Here is a 23,098-nt window from a genome sequence, read left to right on the forward strand (position 1 = left end):
GCCACATGAAAACCAGTAGCAAAATTAGAAAAATGCTTTCAACATAATACCACTCCTTGGCACAGCACCATACAATCAGAAGGAGACTAGCAGTTCTCAGATTTTTCCTGAGGAGGAAAAGAGTTGGACCACATGTCCAACATTCCAATATTTCCAGGTGCTGCCTGAGAGACTGGCTTCTGTCTCACCTGTCTTGGAACCCAGCATATGCTAGACCCCTTGGGAGCCACAGAGAACACAGGTGATAGTTTGAACTAGTGTGTAATCAATCACCATAGCTCCTTCCCCTGGCTCAGTACATAGTGTGTGGGTAAAAGACAAACAAAAACAAACAAAAAAACAGCTCCCAGCTTCTACTGGTGAGGAAAAATGTTGGACTACACATTCAATGTTTCAACTTTTCCAGGTGCTGCTCAAGGGACTGGTTTTTGTCTTGCCTGTTGTAGAGCACATGTGTGACTTGACATATACTATAACCCTGGGGCTACAGAAAACAAAGGCAGACGTTCGAACTAGTGTGCAAGGACTTGCCATAGCTCCTCCTCCAACTGAACACAGAGCCAGTGGGTAAAAAACTCCCAGCCCCAAGCTTCTTCCTAAAGGGGAAAGAATTGAGCACCACAACCAACACCCCAACATTTCTGGGTACTGCCCAGCAGACTGGCTTCTGTCTCACCTGTCTTAGTATGCTGATGGGACTCAACATATTTGAGACACTTAGGGGCCACTGAGAACAAAGAGGTTGATTTGAACTAGTATACAAACACTCACAACAGCCCCTCACCCAGGCCAAGTTCAAAGCAAGCAGGTAAAAATCCAGAGGTGCCAGCTTCTCCCTGAAGATGGAAAGAGTTGAACTGAATATCCAATGTTCTAACTTTTATGGGTGCTGCCTAAGGAACTGGGTTCTGTTTTGCCTGTCTTGGAGGACTGATAGGACTTGATCTACTCTAGGTATTTGGGGGATGCTAAGAACAATGACAGCAATTTGGAAAACATGGAGTGAATAACCCACAGAATCTCTCTTCAAATTGCTTTTCTCTTTGCTTTGTAGTATCTTGTAATTTTTTCTTCATAGTGAGATATGGTGTACTGTGTAAAAGGAACTTCTTTAAATAGGCCATTAGTAACATGTTGGTAGGTTGTGAATTGAGGGAAGTTACTCTATAGTCCTATTATTAGATTTCAAACTTTTACTGAGCCTTTGCCTCTGGACTGTGAACTTCAGAAATGATTCAAAGTTCTTTCCCTCCCTTAGGTCGGACAGGATGGCTAGAGTGGGCTGGAGTTGGTTATGCTTTGATAAAACCCCAACAGGTTAGATCTGGTTAAATAGTTTCTCCTGAGTGTAGACTTTGTTAAGAAGAACAGAATGTTCTGGTGTTTCTCAAAATGGTTCTGTTTCCCCTCTTCCTGCCAGAAGCATGATTCTTTTCCAGTATTTTGTGTGAGAACCTCATTGATCTCTTGGAGTAAAATTCACAAAAGTGTAGGGCCCTGTCGAGCTCTTTTACCTGCCCGTAATCCTGCCAACTGGGCCAATTGTCGAGCTAGGGCTGGGTCTGGAGCTTACAGACCCCTCGAGCCTGTTGTCCAGACTGGGTTACAAACCCTTCACTGGCCACACTGGGTCCCCAGACCCTTCACACACCAGGCTGGGTCACCAGACCCCTCACACACAGGCCTGTGAGCTAGGTAACTGGCAAACAGGTCCTTGGAGCCGCAGGTTCGAGAGCATGGCCGCGTGCGGTAGACACCCCAGGCGGATGCCAGCCAAGGTCCCAGCACCTCACACGCTCAGTAACTCCATCCACCCACCCCCAACCTGCCCCCAGGCGAGCGAGCCTGACCAAACTATTCTATTTTCCCAACAGGCCCCCTCTATGACTGGGTCCCCCTGGAGTTTTTAACTCTCAAAATATTATGCTCTTAGCCTCCAGCAATTTATCAATTACAGTTTAGGTATTCCTACTCTAACACTGATTCCGGTAGTTATCTGCTGTGTGTTTGCTCCAGTAAGTTGTAGTTTTCTGTATTTGCCTGTTTGTTACTCCAGTTTTGGGAACACTCTGACCTTACTTCTCTGTCAGATCTAAGAAGAATTGTTGATTTTTCAGTTTGTTCAGCTTTTTACTGTTGTTAGGATGAGTGGCAACTTCCAAGCTTCTTACTTGCTGGAGCAGAAACCAGGAGTCTTGTTTTATTTTTGTTTGTTTGTTTGTTTGTTTTTCATATAACCAATTTTATTTAAGAATTATGTATATTTTTTATTGTTGCAATGCTCTTTGTTAAGATTTAGTGTTGAAGTTGTGTTGTCCACACACTGCCAAAATAAATGAATTACTGAGGATGCAATACACCCTGTTTAGAGATGTGGAACACTTTTACAGTACTTGATTCCAAATAGCCATACCAAATAGAAGAGACTTGAAGCTCACTCATTTTATAAGGAACTCTAGCATAACCTCACAAAAAAGTAAAAACACGTTTAAAAAACTCAAGAAATTAGAAGTAAATCATTAGACAGATTTATAGTCACTCCAAGTATGATAGTTGAGCTTTAACTCTCCACCATACCTATTGTGGTTTGTGGTATAAATTTAAATGTAGTGCATTCAATTAATAAACAGGTATTTATTAATTAATCATTTTGTACAGTGATGGATGCTATAGGGAATATTATGAAGTATATAAATCACGATCCCTAGTCATAATGCATATGAGCTGGATAGATTAAGCATGCACAGATAAAAATAAAATAGACAACAGCTAAAAGATATATGCATATCTGTTTACGGCAATATCAACAGCTCAGTATTGGAGAAAAGCTGCTCTCTGTAGAGCACTGCTAGCCTTTAAGGCACCTCTTTGTGATTTAGAAGATGTCGCTTCTTGGCAGCCAACTAGAAATAAGGCTTTTCCTCTGAGCACACTTAGGTCCCTTGGAGGCATTGCTTGGTGCCTTTAGATGAAGAAAAAGGGCTCACTTCCTACAGAGTGAATGTGGTTCCACATGAGGGCCCATTTCTTTGTAGGCAGAGTGCTGAATTTCCTCATCTGGGCACCTTTGTGCAGCACACAAATTCAGAATCATATTTGTGACTTTGCACTCCCAGTGGGCCTTTGGAGTAGCAAAAATACTTAGAATAATCTAGCAAGGTTGTTTAGTTTATTATCTATTTATTTATCTATTATCTTCATTTAAAAATCAATGGAAAAGTGAAAAGAATTACAGCAAAACTAAAAAGGTCAAAATTATTACTTATTTACTTGAATAGTGAAACTGTGGGCTAAAATAGGATTAGAGTGTTATCTATGCCCTTATATTAGAGTCAAGAGTAAATCAAATTCACTATTCAAGCTTATAGGTTAGACAGAAATTAAGGACCTTTGATGTAGTGTCTGCATTCAGGATGTTTTAGGAAATTTTTTTTCCTATTTTCTCTTGAAAGTGTTTAGAGGTATAGTTTTTTAAAAGTACACATAAAATTTTTAACATTAGAATGAATTTTAGTTGTGAAAAACTTCATGAACTCATTTCTATTATGGGAATATATAAACCGTACTCACCATAGATTGAGGGTAAAGTATTAGCATTCATGACATTGAAACTGGGATAATATATTTCCTTTCTACGTGCAGTACTTTGTGGGCTGGTCAGACTATATTGAGAGCCTGTCAGATTGTTTTGAGAACATTCTGATAGGCATCTCAGTTATTCCTATTGCACTTCAGGCAAATACAGTGGACAGTTTTCTTGCAGAATTTCTATGTTCCATCATGATAACTGAAATAGACAGAAATCATTGGTATAAGTGGCTCATAGCAGAGCTAATGTGTAGTGGTAATTTCATATTGCCAGCTTGAGACCAGTGAAACTCACCTGGCTTAAGACACAAAGTTCTGTTTTAGTGGTCTGAATAACATTTTGAAAGAACCATTGTAATTCACTTTCAGAAGGTGGGCAATTACTGCCTCCATGCTGACCAGTTAATGTACAGTGTTTCTCATAATGGGTTGAAATTTTTCTGGAAGAAACAGCAAGATGTGTGTGAAAAAGTTTTATCTTCTGACCTTCAATAGGTATCATAAGATCTCTCTAAGGTTATTGTACAAATGTTCCAACCATATACAAGGTTAGAGGGATCTACTGTTTACAAATATTTAGTTTGATCTGGGACTTGATGTCTGATGGTGCCTTGTTCTTATTGTTAGACTTTCAGTGGACATGCTATCTTTCTTGAAACAGCTCTCTGTTCCTTGGGGACAGTCTTTGGCCTGTCTCTGCATGCCTCCCCTGTCTTTAATACAGTACTGAACACAATGTGGTAAGTGATCAGTCCATGTATGATAACTGGTTCATCAATACAGTAATGCACACTGAAGGCAGCTGTGTAGCATCTCTCCTAGTTCAAACAGGCTTATGACTTCAGTTGATTTTAAGTGGGTAACTTCCTAGTTCTTCTAGTAATGTCACATGCATCTTGAACTTTTCCATCAGTATTGACCTTTGGTTCCTATGAAACTTCAATTCTTAGGACAAAGTTACCCTCCAAATATTTAAGAATGTAGCTAATTTTTTTTCAAGAGGGATGTTACTGATATTTGGGGGGCAGTGTGTGGGCAGAGATGTAGGGCACAGTTCTTCCTTGTGAATAAAAGTTTTAGACCAAATAAAAATCTAGAATACAGCTATCAGGAATAGTGAGAAGCACTTAAGACAACTGCTAGAGTCACTAGACAGTGCTATACAGACTTCATTCATGCTTAGTATGAAAATATACATTGGTCTTTTCAGTAATATCTGCATATACAGACTACAATCTGTTATTGAGTGGTGTCTCCTAAAGGAAAAGAGCACACTTTATAGAGAAAATATGAATTATCAGGGGTTTCAGAATCTGATAAAAAAGAGAAATGAATTTTAAGCATAAGTGGCTACATTGCTGATTTATTTAACTTCTTGATAATAGTAAATCTTGGTTCAAGTTTCTTGGCTCTAGTTATTGATCTGAGACCTGTTTTATTTAAGTCCCATCTATTTTCTGGTTTGCTGAATGAATTTCCAATGTGAGTGGTTTCTGAAGTGCTGTTTCATTGTACAGTCTAAAAGCTGCAAGCCCTCACTCCCCCCAAAAAAGAAAGAATTCAAAGTTTAAATTCATGCAACTAAACTTCTAATGCCTGAAATTTATGCCACTTGCTTTTTGAGGTGGGAAGTGGGGCTGTGTATCATGGAGGATGGGATGGATATTTTGTTTTGTTTGACTTTTTGTCTGGGGATGGTGAGACATAAAACAAACATCTTTATTCTGGTACTGTTGTCACATTCCATGTTATTATATTGGGCATATCTTAACTATTCACTAAATACACAATTGCTTGCAAACTAAATCACCTTAATAGGAGTAAACATCAAGGCAATTCAGGAGCAATATTACATTATATTTTTTTCATTTAACGAGCAAAGCAATAAATATCGCATCTAATACAGTAAATACCTCATATAAAATAGTAAATAGCAATATATTTATAAAAATAGTTTTTAATGAAAATTAACTCTACCACTACCACTATGTAGGCAGTGAAAACTTCCTATTGTAAAAATTCAAATTCATCTTTTAAGGTATATACAACTCAGTCTTCTATTAAGCAGAGGGAACTCAGTCCTAGATAACTGAATGCTAATAAAATAACAGAGCAAAGCAAGGAATACCGAGGATGAATTTTGTTGTCCACTGACTTTATTTGCCTTAGTTTCTTATTTTCCAACCCTCTACCATCACACTGCCTTCTAAACTCTCGGTCAGATATCACTGAAAATAAGAAGTAAGCATTAAGGTAGGGACTAATAAAGTATATTTAATTCCAGTCCTATTTATTATGGGGTCCTCTTGAGCTATTCATGGAGTAATTTAGGCTGGGTGTATCTCCTTGCCACCCACCCCATATAACATCAATAATAATGATAATACTAGTTCACATTTATTGCTAGCTTATTATGTGTTACGCACTGCTCCTAGACCACTTCCGTTAATTTTATTTACTACTAACATCAAGTATCAGAATGGTGCTATCATTACTTTAATTTCAAACATTAGGAAGTTGGGGTTAAGAAAGATGAAATGACTTTCCTAAAATCATGCAACTAGTAATTGTAAGGGCCTGGATTTGAACTGAGGCAGCTTGGTTATAGTGTTCTTACTGTTAACCATTTCATGCGTTACTTGCATGGATTATGTTATGATCTAGACCATTAGTCTGTGTCATTTCATAAGTTACAATTTCATGTCAAATTTTTAAATAACGTGTTTTTATTTGGTATGCTTTAAAAATAAAGCCCACACATAATTCATTGAATATTTAAAATGATAATGTGGAAGATGGATCTGATTGCTATCCTACTCTGTAGCAGTGTTTCCAGGTGTGTACAGGAAGCACAATTTTCTTTCACATCAGTTGTGGTACTGGTGAACAAATTGAAGGACTAGCTTTTTGGATAATGATATAAATATTTTAACTCTTGATATAATTTTAGTTTTTCCTTTGGGGTGTTTTTTTGAATTATTTTGTTTTTGTTTATTTCTTGGAAGATTAAAAAAGTTGGAATGGATTATACAGTTTTTAACTTAATATTCACTTATTTAGAAAAAACCCTATGAGTTACCTCTAGCTCAGTATAATTAAAATGATCTGATTTTAGGTATCGAGCAAATTAGTGGCCATAAACAAACATTAGTCTAACCACCTCCAAACAAGTGAAAATGGGTTTCTCCTCTGATATTCATCCCTTTTGTACAATTCACTCATATTTATTTTAGATATTAAATCCTCACCAATATGAGAGCTCTTCAAAATCTCATGGAAATATTTGTATTATCTTTTAATTCTATTTTTATATGAAATTTTTGAAGCATCCTCATATTCATCTGAGAAAATATATTAACTCATTTAGAACTTTAACACCTGCATTTTCAGAATATTGTATACATATTTTTCTTTGTTTTTAAATATATTGGCCCTCAAGAAAAATCTTTCTTTTAGTAAGTGAAAATGATTTAGTTGGCAAACTTCCTCCTAAGTTCATTTTTGATGGGCTAGGTTATTATTCTGACAGCTTTTTTTTTAAGTAGAAAACAAGTGAGGGTTGGGTATTTTTTAATTAAAACATTTTCTCACTCTAGAACCCTGTGGTTCTATGAAAACGTAATAAAAACACATTATATAATGGACAGGTGTGAGCTGTATTATTGGGTGGTGGTGAATAATCTCACAGCTAATATCCATGAGTGTTGAAAGGGAAGTATAAAGGCCCCAAAGACCAGCTATTTCTATTTCACAATTTTGTCTAGGGTCTGTTTTGTAAATGAGTCATGTTCAGGTGAAGGGGTATCCTCTAGGCACCAACAAAATTGGACCTTAACTATATTTTTAGAAGTAGTGTTTTCAACTTTTTAATATTTTGGTTCCTCATCCACTTTGTGACTTGTTTATGGAAACATTTTACTTTAATTTTTTCAACCTTTTTTGAGGTACAATTGACAAATACAAATTATTTTCAAGAAGGATATTATTGATTTAGTGGGAGTGCATGGGCAGAGATGTGGGGCACAATTATTTTTTGTGAGCAAAAGACACCTTGAATATAATTTTATTAAAAAATTATAAAATTATATTCAAGGGATACCTCAAGTATAGTTTTATTGAAAATCTAAAATTATATTCAGGTGTACAATGTGATGATTTGATATGCACATACATTATGAAATTATTACTACAATCAAATTAGGTAACGTATGATTCACCATACATAGTTACCATTCGTATGTGTGTAAGTGTGTGCGTACACTTAGGATCTACTCTCAGTGAATTTCAAGTAAACAATACACTATTATTAACTATATTTACTGTTAATTATCGTAAACTAACTACGTTAGATTCCTAGAACCATATGGTCATCCCAATAAATGGAGCAAAAGTATTTGATAAAATTCAACAGTCATTCATGATAAAAACTATAGCAATCTAGAAAGAGAAGGGAACTTCCTTAATATGATGAAGGGCATTTCTCAAAAAAACCTACAGCAAACTTAGTGTTGAAACTTTGAGATTAGAAACAAGACAAAGATGCCCTCTATTAGTATTACCAGTATTTAACATTTTACTACAAATCCTGGACAGATCAAAAAAGCAAGAAAAAGAAAAGGTATAAGAATCAGAAAGGGAAAAAAAACTTCCATTATTTACAAATATCATATCTATATATAAGAAGTCCAAGAAAATCTACAGATAAATTAAGACTTTGAGTGTAATAAGCTCTCTGTATGAAAGGTCAGTATACAAAAGCTAACTGCAGTTCTAAATTCCATCATTAGACTTGCAGAAGGAGAGAGCATACCTGGGGATACAAAGTGGAGTTGGGGAAAGGTGGATGGGAAGGCAGGTCAGGGATAATTGGGTGGGGGACATGGGGTATAATCACAATTTATGGTAATGGGCATGCTGCCAGTATTGGTCTGGCCATCACATCTTGGGCTCGAGTGGTAACAATCAGCTTTGTCCGCCATGAATATTCATAACCAATTAAAAAAAACATTCAAGTACAAAACAAAAAATATTAGAAGATACCATTTACATTAAGTGAAAATCAAATACCTAGGATGTTCAAGTCCTCTATATCAACAACAATAAGCATTATTGAGAAAAACCTAATAATATAGAGCAATATATCATGTTCATGATATTGTAATAACATTAGTTCTCTTCAAATTGACCTACAGATTCAATAAATTCCAATCAAAATCTCACATATATTTCTACAATACTTGACAAGCCGATTCCAGAATTTACATGAAAATGCAAAGTGCTAAGAACAGCCAAGACCCTTTTGAGAAAGAACAAGGTGGGGGCACTTATGCATCGGGAGTCTAGATTTATTATGGAGTTAACATAAAGGAAAAGACAGATAAATTTGACTGCATTAAAATTAATTATTTCTGTTCCTCAAAAAGCACTATTAAAAAAGGAAAAAAGAGAAGTCACAACACAACAGAAAGAAGATATTTAAAATGCCACATAACTCTAAAGGACTCACATCCACAATATATAGTGGATTCCTATGTCAGTTTTTTAAAAAAATTTATTTTTTATTAGCATATTCATTGTTACAAATCATACTTATTCTTTATGTCCCCTATCCCATTACCCCTCTCTCTCCCCCTCCCCCCTCTAATGACCGTAGATTTGTTCTATCTATTTGATAAATTAACTGTTCCTCTGTTGGTTTGTTGCCTAGATGATCTGTCCAGTACTGAGACAGGTGCAATCAAGTCCTCCCCTATTATCGTAAATCAGATGCTACTTCTATTAGTCTGGAGTGTGCTTTGTTGAGAGAGAGGACCTCTTCTTCTTTTTTTTTTTTTTTTTTGGTTTTGGTCTCTGCTGGTGCCTCTCCTTGCATCAGTGCAGTTGAGATTCTGGTGTGCCATCTGCACAGTGGCTGTGACTGCTGTTATAGAGACTAGTCACTTTTGTGGCAGCCATGGCAATTGTGGTGGCTATGGTGGACCATCCGTGTTGGAAATGGTGTTTTTGGTGTGCTCTTTACCTGGTTGCAGCTAGGTTTAGCTTCCCCCACTCCATGCCTCAGGCCCCCAGTGGGCCCTGGGGTGGTGGTGGCAACTTTCCTAGTTGCAGCTGGGTTCGGCTTCCCCCAGTTCCATGCCTCATTCTAAGATGTTGTGAAGCAGTTGGGGGGGGAGGGGGAGATGGGAAGGGGGAGGAAAATAGGGTGGGAAGAGGAGGAAGTAGGTAGGGCATGATTGAGCCCTGTGGCATCCCCCTCATTCTGGCAGGGGAGACCATGGGGCTTCTAGTGGCAGCTCATTTGTTGCTGGGCTAGATGCAGATATCAGGGGCATGTGGCTGAATCCCTCAGCATCCCGCCACCCCAGCTTATGAGCCCGGGGTGCTTACTGTGGCAGCTCAGTGTTTGTCACTGGGCTGGTTATGTCAGAAGGGCATGGCTGAGGCCCTCAGCCCTCCACCGCCCTGGCTTGGGAGTCTGGGATGCTTCCTGTGGCAGCCTGGTGATGGTTGCTGTGCTGTTTGCAGATGTTGGAAGTGCGTGTTTGAAGCCCTTGGCCCCTGGCCCTCCACTACCCCAGCTCAGGAGCCCGGGGCACTTCCTGCAGTGGTTTGGTGGTTGTTTTGGGCCTGGTTGCAGATGTTGGGGGGGCGTGGCTGAGGACCTCAGTCCTCCGCACTCCTTGGCTTGAAAGCCCAGCAGTCTTCTGGTCCTTCTAGATTTTACAGGTGTTCTTTAGTGGTGTTAGACCTTTACTAGTTAATATCAAACTTTGTCTCTGATCTGTGGGTATATTGTTTTTTTATTTCAGTTATGTGTTGGATTATTCACTGTTCCCACCACCTAAACCGTGTGCAGGAACTAATTTGTTGTCCTTTGCTTATTTCAAAATGGAGGAACTTCCTCTGGGAAGCAGCACTTGAGCCCTGTAGTTGAGCTAAGCTATATTTCTTCATTGCTACTGATTCCCTGGGGAAGGCTTTTTGTGGAGCTCAGGTTTTAATTGCTGACCTTGTATGTACTTCCTGGTCTTGTGAAGTGCAGTACACCTGTGTTGTGTGGAAACTTTGGTCTGGGCCTGAATCTTTTCAGCAAACTGCACCCCTGCAGTTCTATATTCCTGATGAGTCTCTACTGAGTGGTCCTATGCTGATTGGAGGGCAGATCAGCTGTCCATGCTGTGCCCCAGTGTTCCCCCTGTGGGCTTGTCTCCCCCACCGCCTACACTCAAAACACTTCTCATGGGATGGACCATGTGCTGGTCGTTTGCAATGACTCACCAGCCTCTGAGTAGCTCCCTTTTTCTATTGTCTGTGGCTCCTCGCTCCTATGTGGGTCCACAGGAACCCTGTTAGTGGTCTTACTGGTCTGAGGGCCACCAAGGCCCTCTTCTCGAGACCCTGCCAACTCCAAGCAACTTCATATGAAGGGCACAGCTGTGGCTTTTGCCAGCTCTTGCTACATGTGCTTAGCAGCTCCAGACTTGAAGTGGCCGGGGCTCGAAATGGTGGGAGCGATCCTTTCTTTCTCTCATTGTGGTTTCTCCTGCCTGCATGAACTCCGTAGATCTCTCCTCCTCTTCCCCTGAGCTCTAGTGGCACCAGTTTCACTGTCATTGCTTTTTAATAGTTGTAAATGGGTTGATTTGTGGGAAAGAATGATGCTGGGGACTGTCTCTTCTGCCATCTTGACTGGAAGCCCCCTAAAGATATTATAAATGTAAATATTACCTTGGCTTAATTATTTTAAAAAAGAAAATAAATGGAATCTGTATTAATCAGTTTATATTATTAGTTCCCAAAATATTAGCCACACACATTTTCACGGAGAAGTGCAACATCAAATTTCAAACAAATTATAAGTTAATTTTGGACTGTTGCCACTATACTCCTGTTAATATAGATCCTGGAAAATGAATAACTTAGTAACTTAGTCTTTTGGTGCTTTTAATTACTCAAAGCTTAGTGTATTAATCTATTTTCTGTTGCTTATAACAGAATACCCGAAACTGGGTAATATGTAAAGAAATAAAATTTATTTCTTACAGTTTTGGATGCTGGAAAGTCCATGGTCCAAGGATGGCATCTGGTGAGGGAACTCTCTGCAGGGTCCTGTGGTGACCTGAGTATCACATAGCAAAAATGGCAAGAGCTCTTTTACTTGCTCTCATTGTAAAGCCAGTTTATGCCTGTGATAACCCATTAAACCATTAAACTGTTACTCCATGAATGAATGGATTAATCTGTTCACGAGGGCATAGTCCTCATTATCCAATCAGCTCTTAAAGGCTCCATGTTTCAAATACCATAAGTGGATTTCTCACCTTGTTAACACTGTTACAATGAGGATCAAATTTACAATACGTGAGCTTTTATGGAACACATTCAACCCATAGCACTTAACAACCTTTCATATCTCCTTATATTAATTTTTTTCTTCATCATACAATACATTATATTATGTTATTTATAGATCTTCTAATTACTTCTCTCTAAGTAGATCTGAGATATGACAGCAGCATTTCACTAAAATAATAGGGGTCTTCAAAAGGTTCGTGGGAAGATTTGTATTATCTTTTTATTCCATTTTTCAATGAGTTTTTTGCAATACCCTCATTATGTACCTGAGAAATTTTGTATTTATTTTTTTCTGTTTTGATCACAGTTATGAAGCAGTTTGCCCAAAAGATTGTGCCCTCCCCAAATAGCATTCAAAGGTACTTCAAAAAGTTCATGAAACGATTCATATTATCTTTTAATTATATTTTCCATGAACTTTTTAAAGTACCCTCATATATTAACTATATAGATTCTTAGTTGATAAAATTTCAAGTATTAAAGCAATCACGAATCAGAAGACACTTTATTTCAGTTCAATTAAGTCTATTTTAGATATTATTATAACAATTTGTAAATCTATTTTCAATTATAATCTCTGGTTGTACATGCATATTTAACAGGGTCTCTTGTTAATTAAATTATGTACATAAGCATTTCTGTAAGGACCTACAAATATTTGTCTCTCCTAAGCCTTTCTAACTAAAGATGCTGAATTTAAGATGGAGTATTGAAATAAAAAGTGCAAATGGTTTACTGATAATGACAAAATAGAGCCATAAGCAATCCTATGCCAGTAGAATTATATAGTTATTTTTACAAGGCAGTATCATTCCTATTTTCCTTGACATCTCTGCCTCTTTTATTTTTTCTCAGAATTGGATTACAGTTTTCTGGCATATGGAGAAAACTTTGAAAGAGCAGAAATCAACGGGGAGAGACATGACCGGCAAAGACTTAATGAACTTGGCATAATCCGAACTGACCACCAGGATATAATATTAAAAGCAGTTGCTAATATTTATAAAAAGGTGAGTAGAGGGATGTTTTTCTATATTGTGTGTCTTTTTAGTTAACAAAAAATGGGTTAAATTTAGTTAACAAAAAAAGGCAAGAAGTATGCTTCTGTCTTCTACAGGAAATTGTAGGTTTTTACCTTTCCAGTTCAAAGGTAATTATAACTGATGTGGTTTCTGATTAATGTTCTTAAGCATTCTGGTGGGCCCCTCTCATTCTCATATTTGAATCTTGGCTGTGTCAAAAGTGGTTGCTGTTTCTTGCTCTGCCTTGGGGATGATGTATCCCTTCATTTTGGTGAAAACTCAAGGATATTCTGCCTAAAGTCACTTCTTCCAAAAAATGAAAGTCAGGAACAGAGGTTCTAGGGAATTAGCTTACAAAGTCTTATAAAATTGAGAGAGAGGACTGCTATGTCTACTGAGACTCAAAAGAAACAAGAATAACGAGGGAGTTATCAAGAATAGACGCAATATTCTAGACAGCTGTCTCTGCCCCTAGAAATAGAGTTGCAATTTTATATAACAAACAAGTCAACCCCAAATTCAGTAATAAATACTGTATAAGGGAAAACCTAGAACTATTTAACAAAGAGAAAAAAACTTGGAGTTTTTTATTATTTCAGGGCTGCGATCATGCTAAAATCCATCCATCCATTCAAGAGATATTTATTCAGGACCTGTAATTACTTGAGTAATTCGAGCAATACCATATGCCTAATTGTGTCTAATAAGTTTCACTTTGCACATTTTCATTTGACAGAATTAAAAACTCTATTTTTAATAGATTTTTAATATTTTAATACACCGTATCTCTTTTGCATGAATTTTATCCTTCCAATTTTTCTGTAAGGACACTGTACTTTTTTAAAAAATAAAGTCTATACGTAAATTTGTTTATTTTTCTTATTTTGGTAAGTCTTTACAAGAGTGTGACAATATATATATTTTATTACACTTTGTATCCCTTTAAGTTAGATATTCAATTGGGACTATTAATTAGCAAACACCATGAAAATTCTTGAACACTGCCTGAACAAAATGAGTGTGTCAGTCATAGAGGGCTCAATTGTAACAACAGTCACCTAGACTATTTAAGTACCAGTTTCTTTCTTCAAGGAAAACTTACAGTAGAGACTACTGGTTATATTAAGAGCCCAAGTAATTCTTCCCTGCAGAGTAGAATACCATTTAAAAATATTTGATGGAAGAAAAACTCTAACAGTATCAATTTCTCTCAACTAACCAGCCATTTTCTAAAACATCTTGGTATCAAAATTCAGTAGTTCCTTAGGTAATCCCATAAATTAATCTTTGTGACTATGCTACGATGCTACCCATTCCCAGCTGCATGCTTGTGTTTCAAAGGAGCTTTTTATGATGAAAGGGAAAAAAGAGTTGTAATGCATAAATTAGTTCTTCTGTCAAGTTTATTGAGGTATGCAAGAGCCTGAAAATTTTAAAAACCTATACCTTATAAATGTTTTATGATTATGTTTATCTTGTCTGAAGTTTGACTAAAGACATTTTGGCCAAATAGCCAAGGCTAGAAATCATATTTCATTGAATTTAAAATGCTACCATTGGTAAGATGTGCCATTATTTAATCTACCACTAAGAAAGAAAAAAATGCTATCAATTAAACTGTCCCAATGCTTTCTTACCACATGGATAAGAAATCGCATTCTGACTTAAAATTTTTTTAAATACCAAAAAAAGCCTGTCTAATCAATGAAATATAGTATTGTGAAAGTCTATATGGTCTCTAAAACATGGTCTGTAATAATGTTTTGGAAGATCAAACTGAAAAGGTGTACATGTCCGTAGAGGTCATAGAGATGAATTTTATATAGCTGGTTGAGGAATGACTTGTGGTAAGACTATTTCTGACTCAAATTCTGACAGTGAGCCAAGTATCATACCATATCTTAACTGGACATCGAGGGCTCCCAGGATGGAACAATCATAGCTCCATTAGAAGAAAAATGCTCAAGAGAATGTGAGCTGGAAATAGAAGAAAAAGTGATCAGGGGACAGGCTCTAAATAAGAAATGATATCTTAAGGAATGGGAATATCATATACAAAAGATCTTCAAAACGTTCATGGAAAGATTCATATTATCTTTTAATTTTATTTTTCCATGAACTTTTAGAAGTTCATATATATGTAAATACGTGTGTGTGTGTTTGTGTGTTTGTGTGTGTGTGTGTGTGTGTGTATACTTATTTTTATGCTTTCATGGAGGGATGAAATTTGAAAAATGAGGGGAGACCTGTCAGCAGTTATGGAATATAACTATACTCCTTGCACATACTTAATAGACAGAAATCCATCATAATTTCTTTACTGTCATATGGACAGTGGATATATGAAACACATACATACAGATATTAAATATTTCATAAAATATAAAATGAACTATAAGCATAGGTAAGAAATTATGGTGCAATAAAATCAGTTTTTCAGCAGACTTTGTATTACAATTTTTTAGAACTCAAACATGGTTTTTGTCTTGTTAGAGGGTGGAAGATTGGGTTTATAGATAAAATTTTGAGGCTATCACCCTACCTGCTTATATGAAAATACTTGAGAGAGTAGATAAGCTTCTTCATGAGAAGAGTGTTAATGAAGAAGATCAGAAAGCTTAAATTGCAGATTTTGAAGCAATATTCTTAATAATACTACTTGGCTTTATGTAGCAAGAAATACTTTATAAAGGACCATCCTATATTGTACTCTGATTTTTACAGCAAATTTGAGATAAGAAAACATCAGGGATAGATGGTATCATGCCCATTTTAATAGATGAAGAAATGGAGTGTCATAAAGTTTAATTGTCTTGCTCCATGGTTGCTTGGTGAATAAAAGATGGGTCTAGAATTTTTCTGTCTTGGTATTTTTGTGGCCCAATCAAAGCAGGAAGCAGAGAAGAAGGGTGAAGGAGAGAATGGATGAGAGGGGTCTAGAGGCTATCAGAGGAGCCAGAAAATCACTAGAAGTTAAGGGAGATATATCTGAGAAGGATCGCATTGTCAGCAGAGTCAAATGTAACAGAGAGGTAAAAAATTTATATCACAAATTTATAGGCAGTAAATTTTGAGGCAAAATATGTTCCTAAATTAAAAATGAAGTATGTGTGAAAGAGAGAGAGAAGTTCAACCAATTGTAACAAATTTATCTGTATTACTTCTGCTAAGTCCTTATATTTATAATTTGCTTTATGGATTATCACTGTTATGTTTGCATATTTAAAATTAGGTAGGAATTGTTGAATTTTCTTTCTCACCCATATTCATCTTTTCTCGGTTAAGAAAGTAGTATCATGTATTATTAAAAATCTCAGTAGGACCTTATATGCATTGCAGAAGGTCCATCCTTTGGGAAGATAAAAGAGTATTTACTGACAGATATTGATGTATAATCACTGGGTTTTTTTTGTTTTGTTTTGTTTTTTTACTGTATAGCTCAAGTAGTCAGGAACTATTCACTGGATTCGTTATCAAAGTATGAAGCTGAAAATCTGTTTCTAGTGAATTTACCATTTTTACTACTAGATTTTCTCTTCTCTCTAAGCTGATTATGAGAAACAGTACTAAGAAAGAGCAGTATCAAAGAAAATAGATTATTGATGCTATAGATGTGTATAGATGTGTTCAGATGCATTCGGCAGTATGGACACAGTCAGTTAATTTGGATGTGTATCAAAGGGTAATCATTGAGATTTTTTACCAGTCAATAATGAAAATTGTATTTCATATCATTAAAGTTTAGGTTCTGTGAAAATAATTACTGCCAAATATGATAAGGTAATATCATTACAAGTAGAAATTCAAATGTTTGACAAGGATCTATGTCCTTCAGAAGAGTAGGGAAGTTTCTTTCTCTGGAATGAAATAATAGGAATTAACTGAACTTCAACTCTTCGATATTTACTCTTAGTATTATAATAGATCACCATAATTACTATCAGTGCCTTTTAGAGAGTTTGCGAGGATTCACAATTGATTGTCCATTCTAGTAAAAATAGTAGTTGGGAAATAATCAGTAGGAAATAATTTTTCAAAATAGAAAAATAGAAGGGATGATGAAAATTGTATTTCAAAAAGTCCATATTATAATGCAAACAGGTCAGTTTTTTCCTATTATTATATGGAAAATTAATTTATTTCTGCATACTTTTCATAATTTGTCCTCAAACCTACACTGTGCTTACATCTGGGGCAGATTCCATTCATCGCTCTATAATAAGGAACCTAAGCTATAACTTTTATCTAGCCTTTCAGTAAAGAAAATGACAAAGAATGTGGGTTATTTGTTTATTTTATGGATTATTTTCTTGTCTCTCAGAAATTCAGAAAAATATAAAAGAAAACCATTCTATTGCTTTCCTTATGCCACTATTGCTCATTTTTGTGTAATATCTCAAATACTTTGAAGTTTTCAATAAAACACTAGACATTTTTAAAGTTCATTTTTTTATTACTCCTCTTGAAATATTGAGTAGAAGGATATAAAAGGGTCTACCTTTACTTCCATGGTTGGAACTATTTCATAAACCACACTAAAAAATTCCAGTGAAGTCAGATAGTCAAGCAGTATTTTCAGATTCTCAGGCTATTGTTCCCTCCCTCACTCTGTGAAATGCAGAGATTATCATACAGCTTCTTTTAAAAATATATCCAGTTGCCTCTTACCCCACGTTGCTATAACAAATGTTTATAAGTCGTAACTATGTTAGAAGAATGGAATGTGATTTAGATGATGACAAAGCAGATGGTTTACTGTTCAGCAGTTGGAAAGAAAGATCAGTAACTGGCTTCTTGGCTTCAAGATGCAACTCATTCAAGTTAATTTACCTGCACTGAATTTCTCTTTGGAGATTATCTAAGAACAAAATTAAAAAGTCTTTATTTCCCATTTCAGACATGTAAACCTTTCTGGCATGTGCAGACTTTTCATTAAAATGCCCTTCATTCCTTCTTTCCCAGTACAATGGAGTTAGATTTCAATAGCTCTAAGCAGATTTAATGGGTGGAAAAACCACCTCAGTTAATTTGTGAGTTATTTACTGAGTACCTAGAGCAACATGTTAACAAATGGCAAAATTTGAGGAACTGGCATTTTAATAAATGAAATAGATCTTAAAGGGTAGTGGAAAAGAGAAGTACCTAGATGAAGATAAATGTCTTGCAGCATAATAATGGGAAAGATGGGTTTTATAGTTTAAGATTGCTTATGAATGTAAACTGGACATAGTTTTACTGTGCCTTCTGTAATACCTTCTGTTATGATTAATTAATTGCATGTTCTAAAACATTATCACTTTTTCTATGTTATTTTCATTCTTTGTTATCGTTCAGTTGAAATTCATCTAAACTTAGTGCTCGTATGCTTAAGCCTTCTCCCTGAGAGCAACTATTTCCATCTTTGTTAACTTCTATAATCCTTGTTATGCTTTGCCATCATTATATGTCTGCAATTAAAGTTCATCTTCCTGTCTTTCTATTCTTCAATATTCTAGGAGGAAAAATACTTAGATAATTATAAAGCCACACAATCCAAATAATCCTATCTTTTTGGTCTTTCTTCTAGAATCTCATTTTTCTGGCCCTATTAATAGAAAGGAGAGTTAAATATAAGGACTAAAGATATGTAATACCAAAACTAATGCCTGACCGAGTATTTGACTAGTTATTTGGTTCCGTGGTAGCAGCTTACACAGTAAAAGAAAAGTTATGGAAATTTTGTTACTATTTCATTAAACGATTTATCACTTACATAGCCTATAGAGCAGGAAGTTCCTCACGTTCATTCATAGTTATTTAAATTCCAGAATTGGTGGCTGGTTGATTTTTATATTGACTCTGAGGTAAGTTACAGTTGTGATGGGGGACTTCAACTATTTGGACAGCTGCAGGGAATGTCATTCTATTAATAGCAAGACATGTGTCTGACTATGCCTACAATTCCCTTCATTCACTACTGCTTACTAACTATAAGATGACATGGTCACTCTCTCCCAAGACTTCTATCACTTTTAAATAGTTATTTCTTAATCAGAATTTGGATCAGAGAAACTGTTCCTATAATGGTTTTCTTTTGAAAGATGAAATTGCCAAGAGTTCAAGTCTCCAGACTCAGGTGAATTTTATCTGGACATGGGGTGGGAACTAAAAACATACATGTATGTATTATTTAAGCAGGTTCAGTAATCTTGAATGGGAGAGATGCCAGGAGCTTGGAGATAGGAAACTTTTTATCATAAAGATCTGTTTTACAAAGTTTCTTAGAATGTAAATATTTTATACGATATAGAAATGTTGGTTGGATATACATATAGTCAAGTGGATTTATAGGCGATTAAATAACTGTACTAAAATAGTATTAATTACTGCATCTAAACTTAATTCCCGCAGAAATAGAACTGAAGCACACTGTGCAGAACTTACCCACACAGTTCATATTATCTTTAATTTATGACATCTTTCTAAAATCCCATTTCTTATTCCTTAGCTGTATTTTCTTCATAAATTATTTTGTTTTTCCCTCCCTTTAGAGCAAAGTTGAAGAACAAGCAATGCAAGGAGAAGATCAGGTAAGAAAACAATAGTAACAACAATAAAAAATCTGTTGAGGAGTATTAAAGAAAAATAAAACAATTTGTTATAACATTAAGGACCTAAGTATGATGAGATGGATATATGCAGCTTTATTTCATGGTTCAAAGTATAGTTAAGTTGCTTTGGCATTTCTACTATTAACAGCTGCCTGTAACGTGGGAAAAAGTGAGTCAAATGGGATCTTTTCAATACACCAAATATCCAGATGGAAACATCTGGATGACTAATTGGTTCACTTTGCATGGAGACTATTTAGTGCTGTTTCTGTAAAAGTTCTGGCACCTGATCTCTTTTGGCACCAGGCTTTAGGATGTCATTAAAGTTGGGTACATTGTCCTTTTCCTTCTCTTCTGTACTGTTAAAAATGTGTGTGTGTGTGTGTGTGTGTGTGTGTGTGAGAGAGAGAGAGAGAGAGAGAGAGAGAGATATGGTGTATAAAGTTGTTTAAGTTATTCCTGGAAAAGAATAAGATATTTTGTGGTTTAGCTACAGTGTATAAAAATTTCTAAGTAACAGGGATTTTTCTATTTTCTTCCATTGTTTTGTAGGCAGTATATCTGTTTACCGGCTAATTTATCATTAATTTACCATTATACTAAAGATGTGTTTTACAAGTCAAGACACAAAGGGACTATTAAAGCATTGATATATCTCATCAAAGGGATATTGATTTATCCATTTTTAGTTACAGTACTTAACAGAAAAGAATCATTAAATATGGTTAGCCAAGGGAGATATGGAAAGGAGCCTTAGAGATTCATTTGTAAATTGCCTTGAAGGCAATCGACTTAGTATATGTGAGAGTTCATAATTTAAGGATTTTAAAAAATGTGTTCATATTGTCCTTGGTAGGATTAAATTGCATATGTAAACGCTCAATTAGAAAATCCGAAGATCCATTATTAGCAGTGAATAAGATCAGTATCTTTAATCTAGTCGAGATTGTGAAGAGTTCCTCTGTTTAGCCCCTTTGAGGATTGGTATGACCCTCTCCTGAGGTCTGAGATTCTTGGAGATTCACATATTTTCCAGTTTTAATCACTTTCAACCTACTGTTACCATGTATTTTTTATTGTCTATAATAGTTTCCAATAGGAAAAGACTAACATATTGCAACTGTAGACTAAGTGTTGTCAAATTTAGAGTTTTAGAGTGAAATTTTACCAAAATGCTGTTTTGAGCTAATTTTATCTGGAGTTGTCACATTAATTTATTCACAGATATTTTTTGTTGTTGAAGATTTTCTTTTTTTCATTTTGTTTTAAATTGACACATAATAATTATACATATTTATGGGGTACAGTGTGATGTTTTGATACTTGTATAAATTATGTAATGAGCAAATGTATTTAGCATATCCATAACCTCAAATATTTATCATTTCTTTGTGGTGAGAACATTCAGAATCCTCTCTAGTTATTTTGAAATATATACTATGATATTGTTTATTATAGTCACTGTACTGTGTTATGGAACCCCAGAACTTATTTCTCCTGTCTGATTGTAATTCTGTACCCATTGGCCAGTCTCTCCTTGTGTTTAATTCAAGGATGTTATTGGAAATACATTCAATTAGTTGGGTATATGGCAACCTCGAAGAAATCACATCTCTAAATTATTCAGCAGAGTACAAACTCTGGAGTCAGGCTCAGTGTATAAACTCTGGAGTCAGGCTGCCTGGGTTTACATTCTGAATAACACTTACTAGTTGTCTGACCTTGTACACAAATGTGGCTCAGAGCTTATGTGGCTTTATATGCAAAATGGAGATAAAGACAGTGTTAAAAAATGTTGCAAATATTACCTGAGATAATTAATGTTAGTGGTTTTTCTTCTTTTTTTTGGTACATAGTGTGAATAAATGTTAGCTACTACTGCTATTTCTTTCCCTCCTCTTTCCTCTCTTTCTTCCACAACTCTGCCACTTCCTCCTCCTCCTTTCTTCTCCACTTCCTCTTCCTCTTCTCCTTGTTGTTGTTATTATTATTATACAAGAGCTCTATTCTGTGGTCTCCTGGGTCTCTGCTCCAATCTACACTACATGGTTCAACCAGAATAATCTTTCCTTGGCATTATTCTCATCATAACTCACCCTTGTGGAAAAACCTAACAGGCAAAAATCAGACTGCTAAATCTACCATTGTGGGCCCCTCATGTATTGAATGCCTATCCCTAATGCTAGCTCTCCAATTCATTTTCAGCATTCTTAACTTTCTTACTTTATTTCAGACAATCAAATCCTCTTACTGTTGCTGGTCAAAAACAACAGGTGGTAGACATAAAAAGGAAGGGAAGCCAACCATCTTGAAAAATTATGATGATAATAAAAGCAATCATATTAACAGCTTACATTTGTATAGCAATTTATCATCTGAACAATATTTCATATATAAATATATAAAAAATACATTTATATACAATTATATATATATATATATATATATATATATGGCTACTTCAAAAAGTTCATGGAAAGATTTGTATTATGTTTTAATTCTATTTTTCCATGAAATTTTTGAAGTACACACATACAGTCTTATATAATTTCAGCCTTACTAAATGCTTTTGTATCCTTTCCTACCTGGTACTTTTCCTCACACAGACAAGGGACAAGGGTTTCCTTGGAGGGGCCAGCGTACATACATAATATATGCATTTTTCTGATGTTAGAATAGGGTACAAGGAGTCCCTTTTTTAAGAGAATTACATCATCCTTTTTAGAAGAGACAGTTAGTGGACTCAGAACTGATGGTCAAGTCCCTTGGGTTTACTGGGAGTTTGTGAGGAGGGTTCATCTCAGGTGAAAAGAAGAGTTTGAGTAAAAGAACAGAGGTTGGTAAGCACAATGTGTGTTTGGGAGAAAGTGAAAGACTATAGGAATGTAAAGCAATATTAGGCTGGAGAATCTTGTGGATGTTCTGTATTGCTTTGGATCTCTAGGAATAGAAATTATGGAGAAGTCAAATTCTAATACAGGGTTCTAATCCCCTGACTCAAGAGGCCAAAGAGATTATTGTTGGCTTTATTTATAGGATTATTTTGTAGGTTCATTTTCTCTCATGTTTTGGTTATTACCACATTTTATAGAGAAGAAATAAAAACACCATTACCTTTGCTTTTGTCACATGTCAAAACACTCTTGTCTTCATATTATCCTTGGAGGTTATGCTTTTTTTAGATGGCAGGAGCTTTGTTTTCAGTCTTATTTTAGGCATGATTAATGAGAATGAAAAGTGAAAGGATAAAGCAGTGGTCTGCTCGTTAATGTTTAACAACTGAGTGTCTGGTTGTTGTATGATATAAAAAACGTGTATGATATATAGATACAGATATATAGATATATATGAACAAGTGATATATATATATATATTACTGATACTAAAGATGTATAGCACATAATTTACACATAATAATAAAATACACAGTATTCTTTATTGTAAATGCCATATAGCTGATTCTCAGAAAATGCTTTCATTGATTTGTGACAAACTCTTGTATAGAAGAAAACTATGTTTGCAATTAATAAATGTGTATAATTT

The 23,098-nt window shown here is 35.5% G+C and overlaps 1 protein-coding gene across 1 annotated transcript in view; it reads left to right on the forward strand.

Moving 5' to 3' along the window:
* The first annotated feature begins 451 nt into the window (after positions 1 to 451).
* LOC134368135 (uncharacterized) overlaps positions 452 to 23,098 on the forward strand; it is a 426,599-nt gene continuing 403,952 nt past the window's right edge. The window contains 3 exon segments of the mRNA XM_063084693.1: positions 452 to 563; positions 12,799 to 12,953; positions 19,496 to 19,534. Coding sequence (XP_062940763.1) covers positions 452 to 563; positions 12,799 to 12,953; positions 19,496 to 19,534 — 306 coding nt within the window.

Source organism: Cynocephalus volans, chromosome X (assembly GCF_027409185.1).
Source record: "Cynocephalus volans isolate mCynVol1 chromosome X, mCynVol1.pri, whole genome shotgun sequence".
Taxonomy (NCBI): domain Eukaryota; kingdom Metazoa; phylum Chordata; class Mammalia; order Dermoptera; family Cynocephalidae; genus Cynocephalus; species Cynocephalus volans.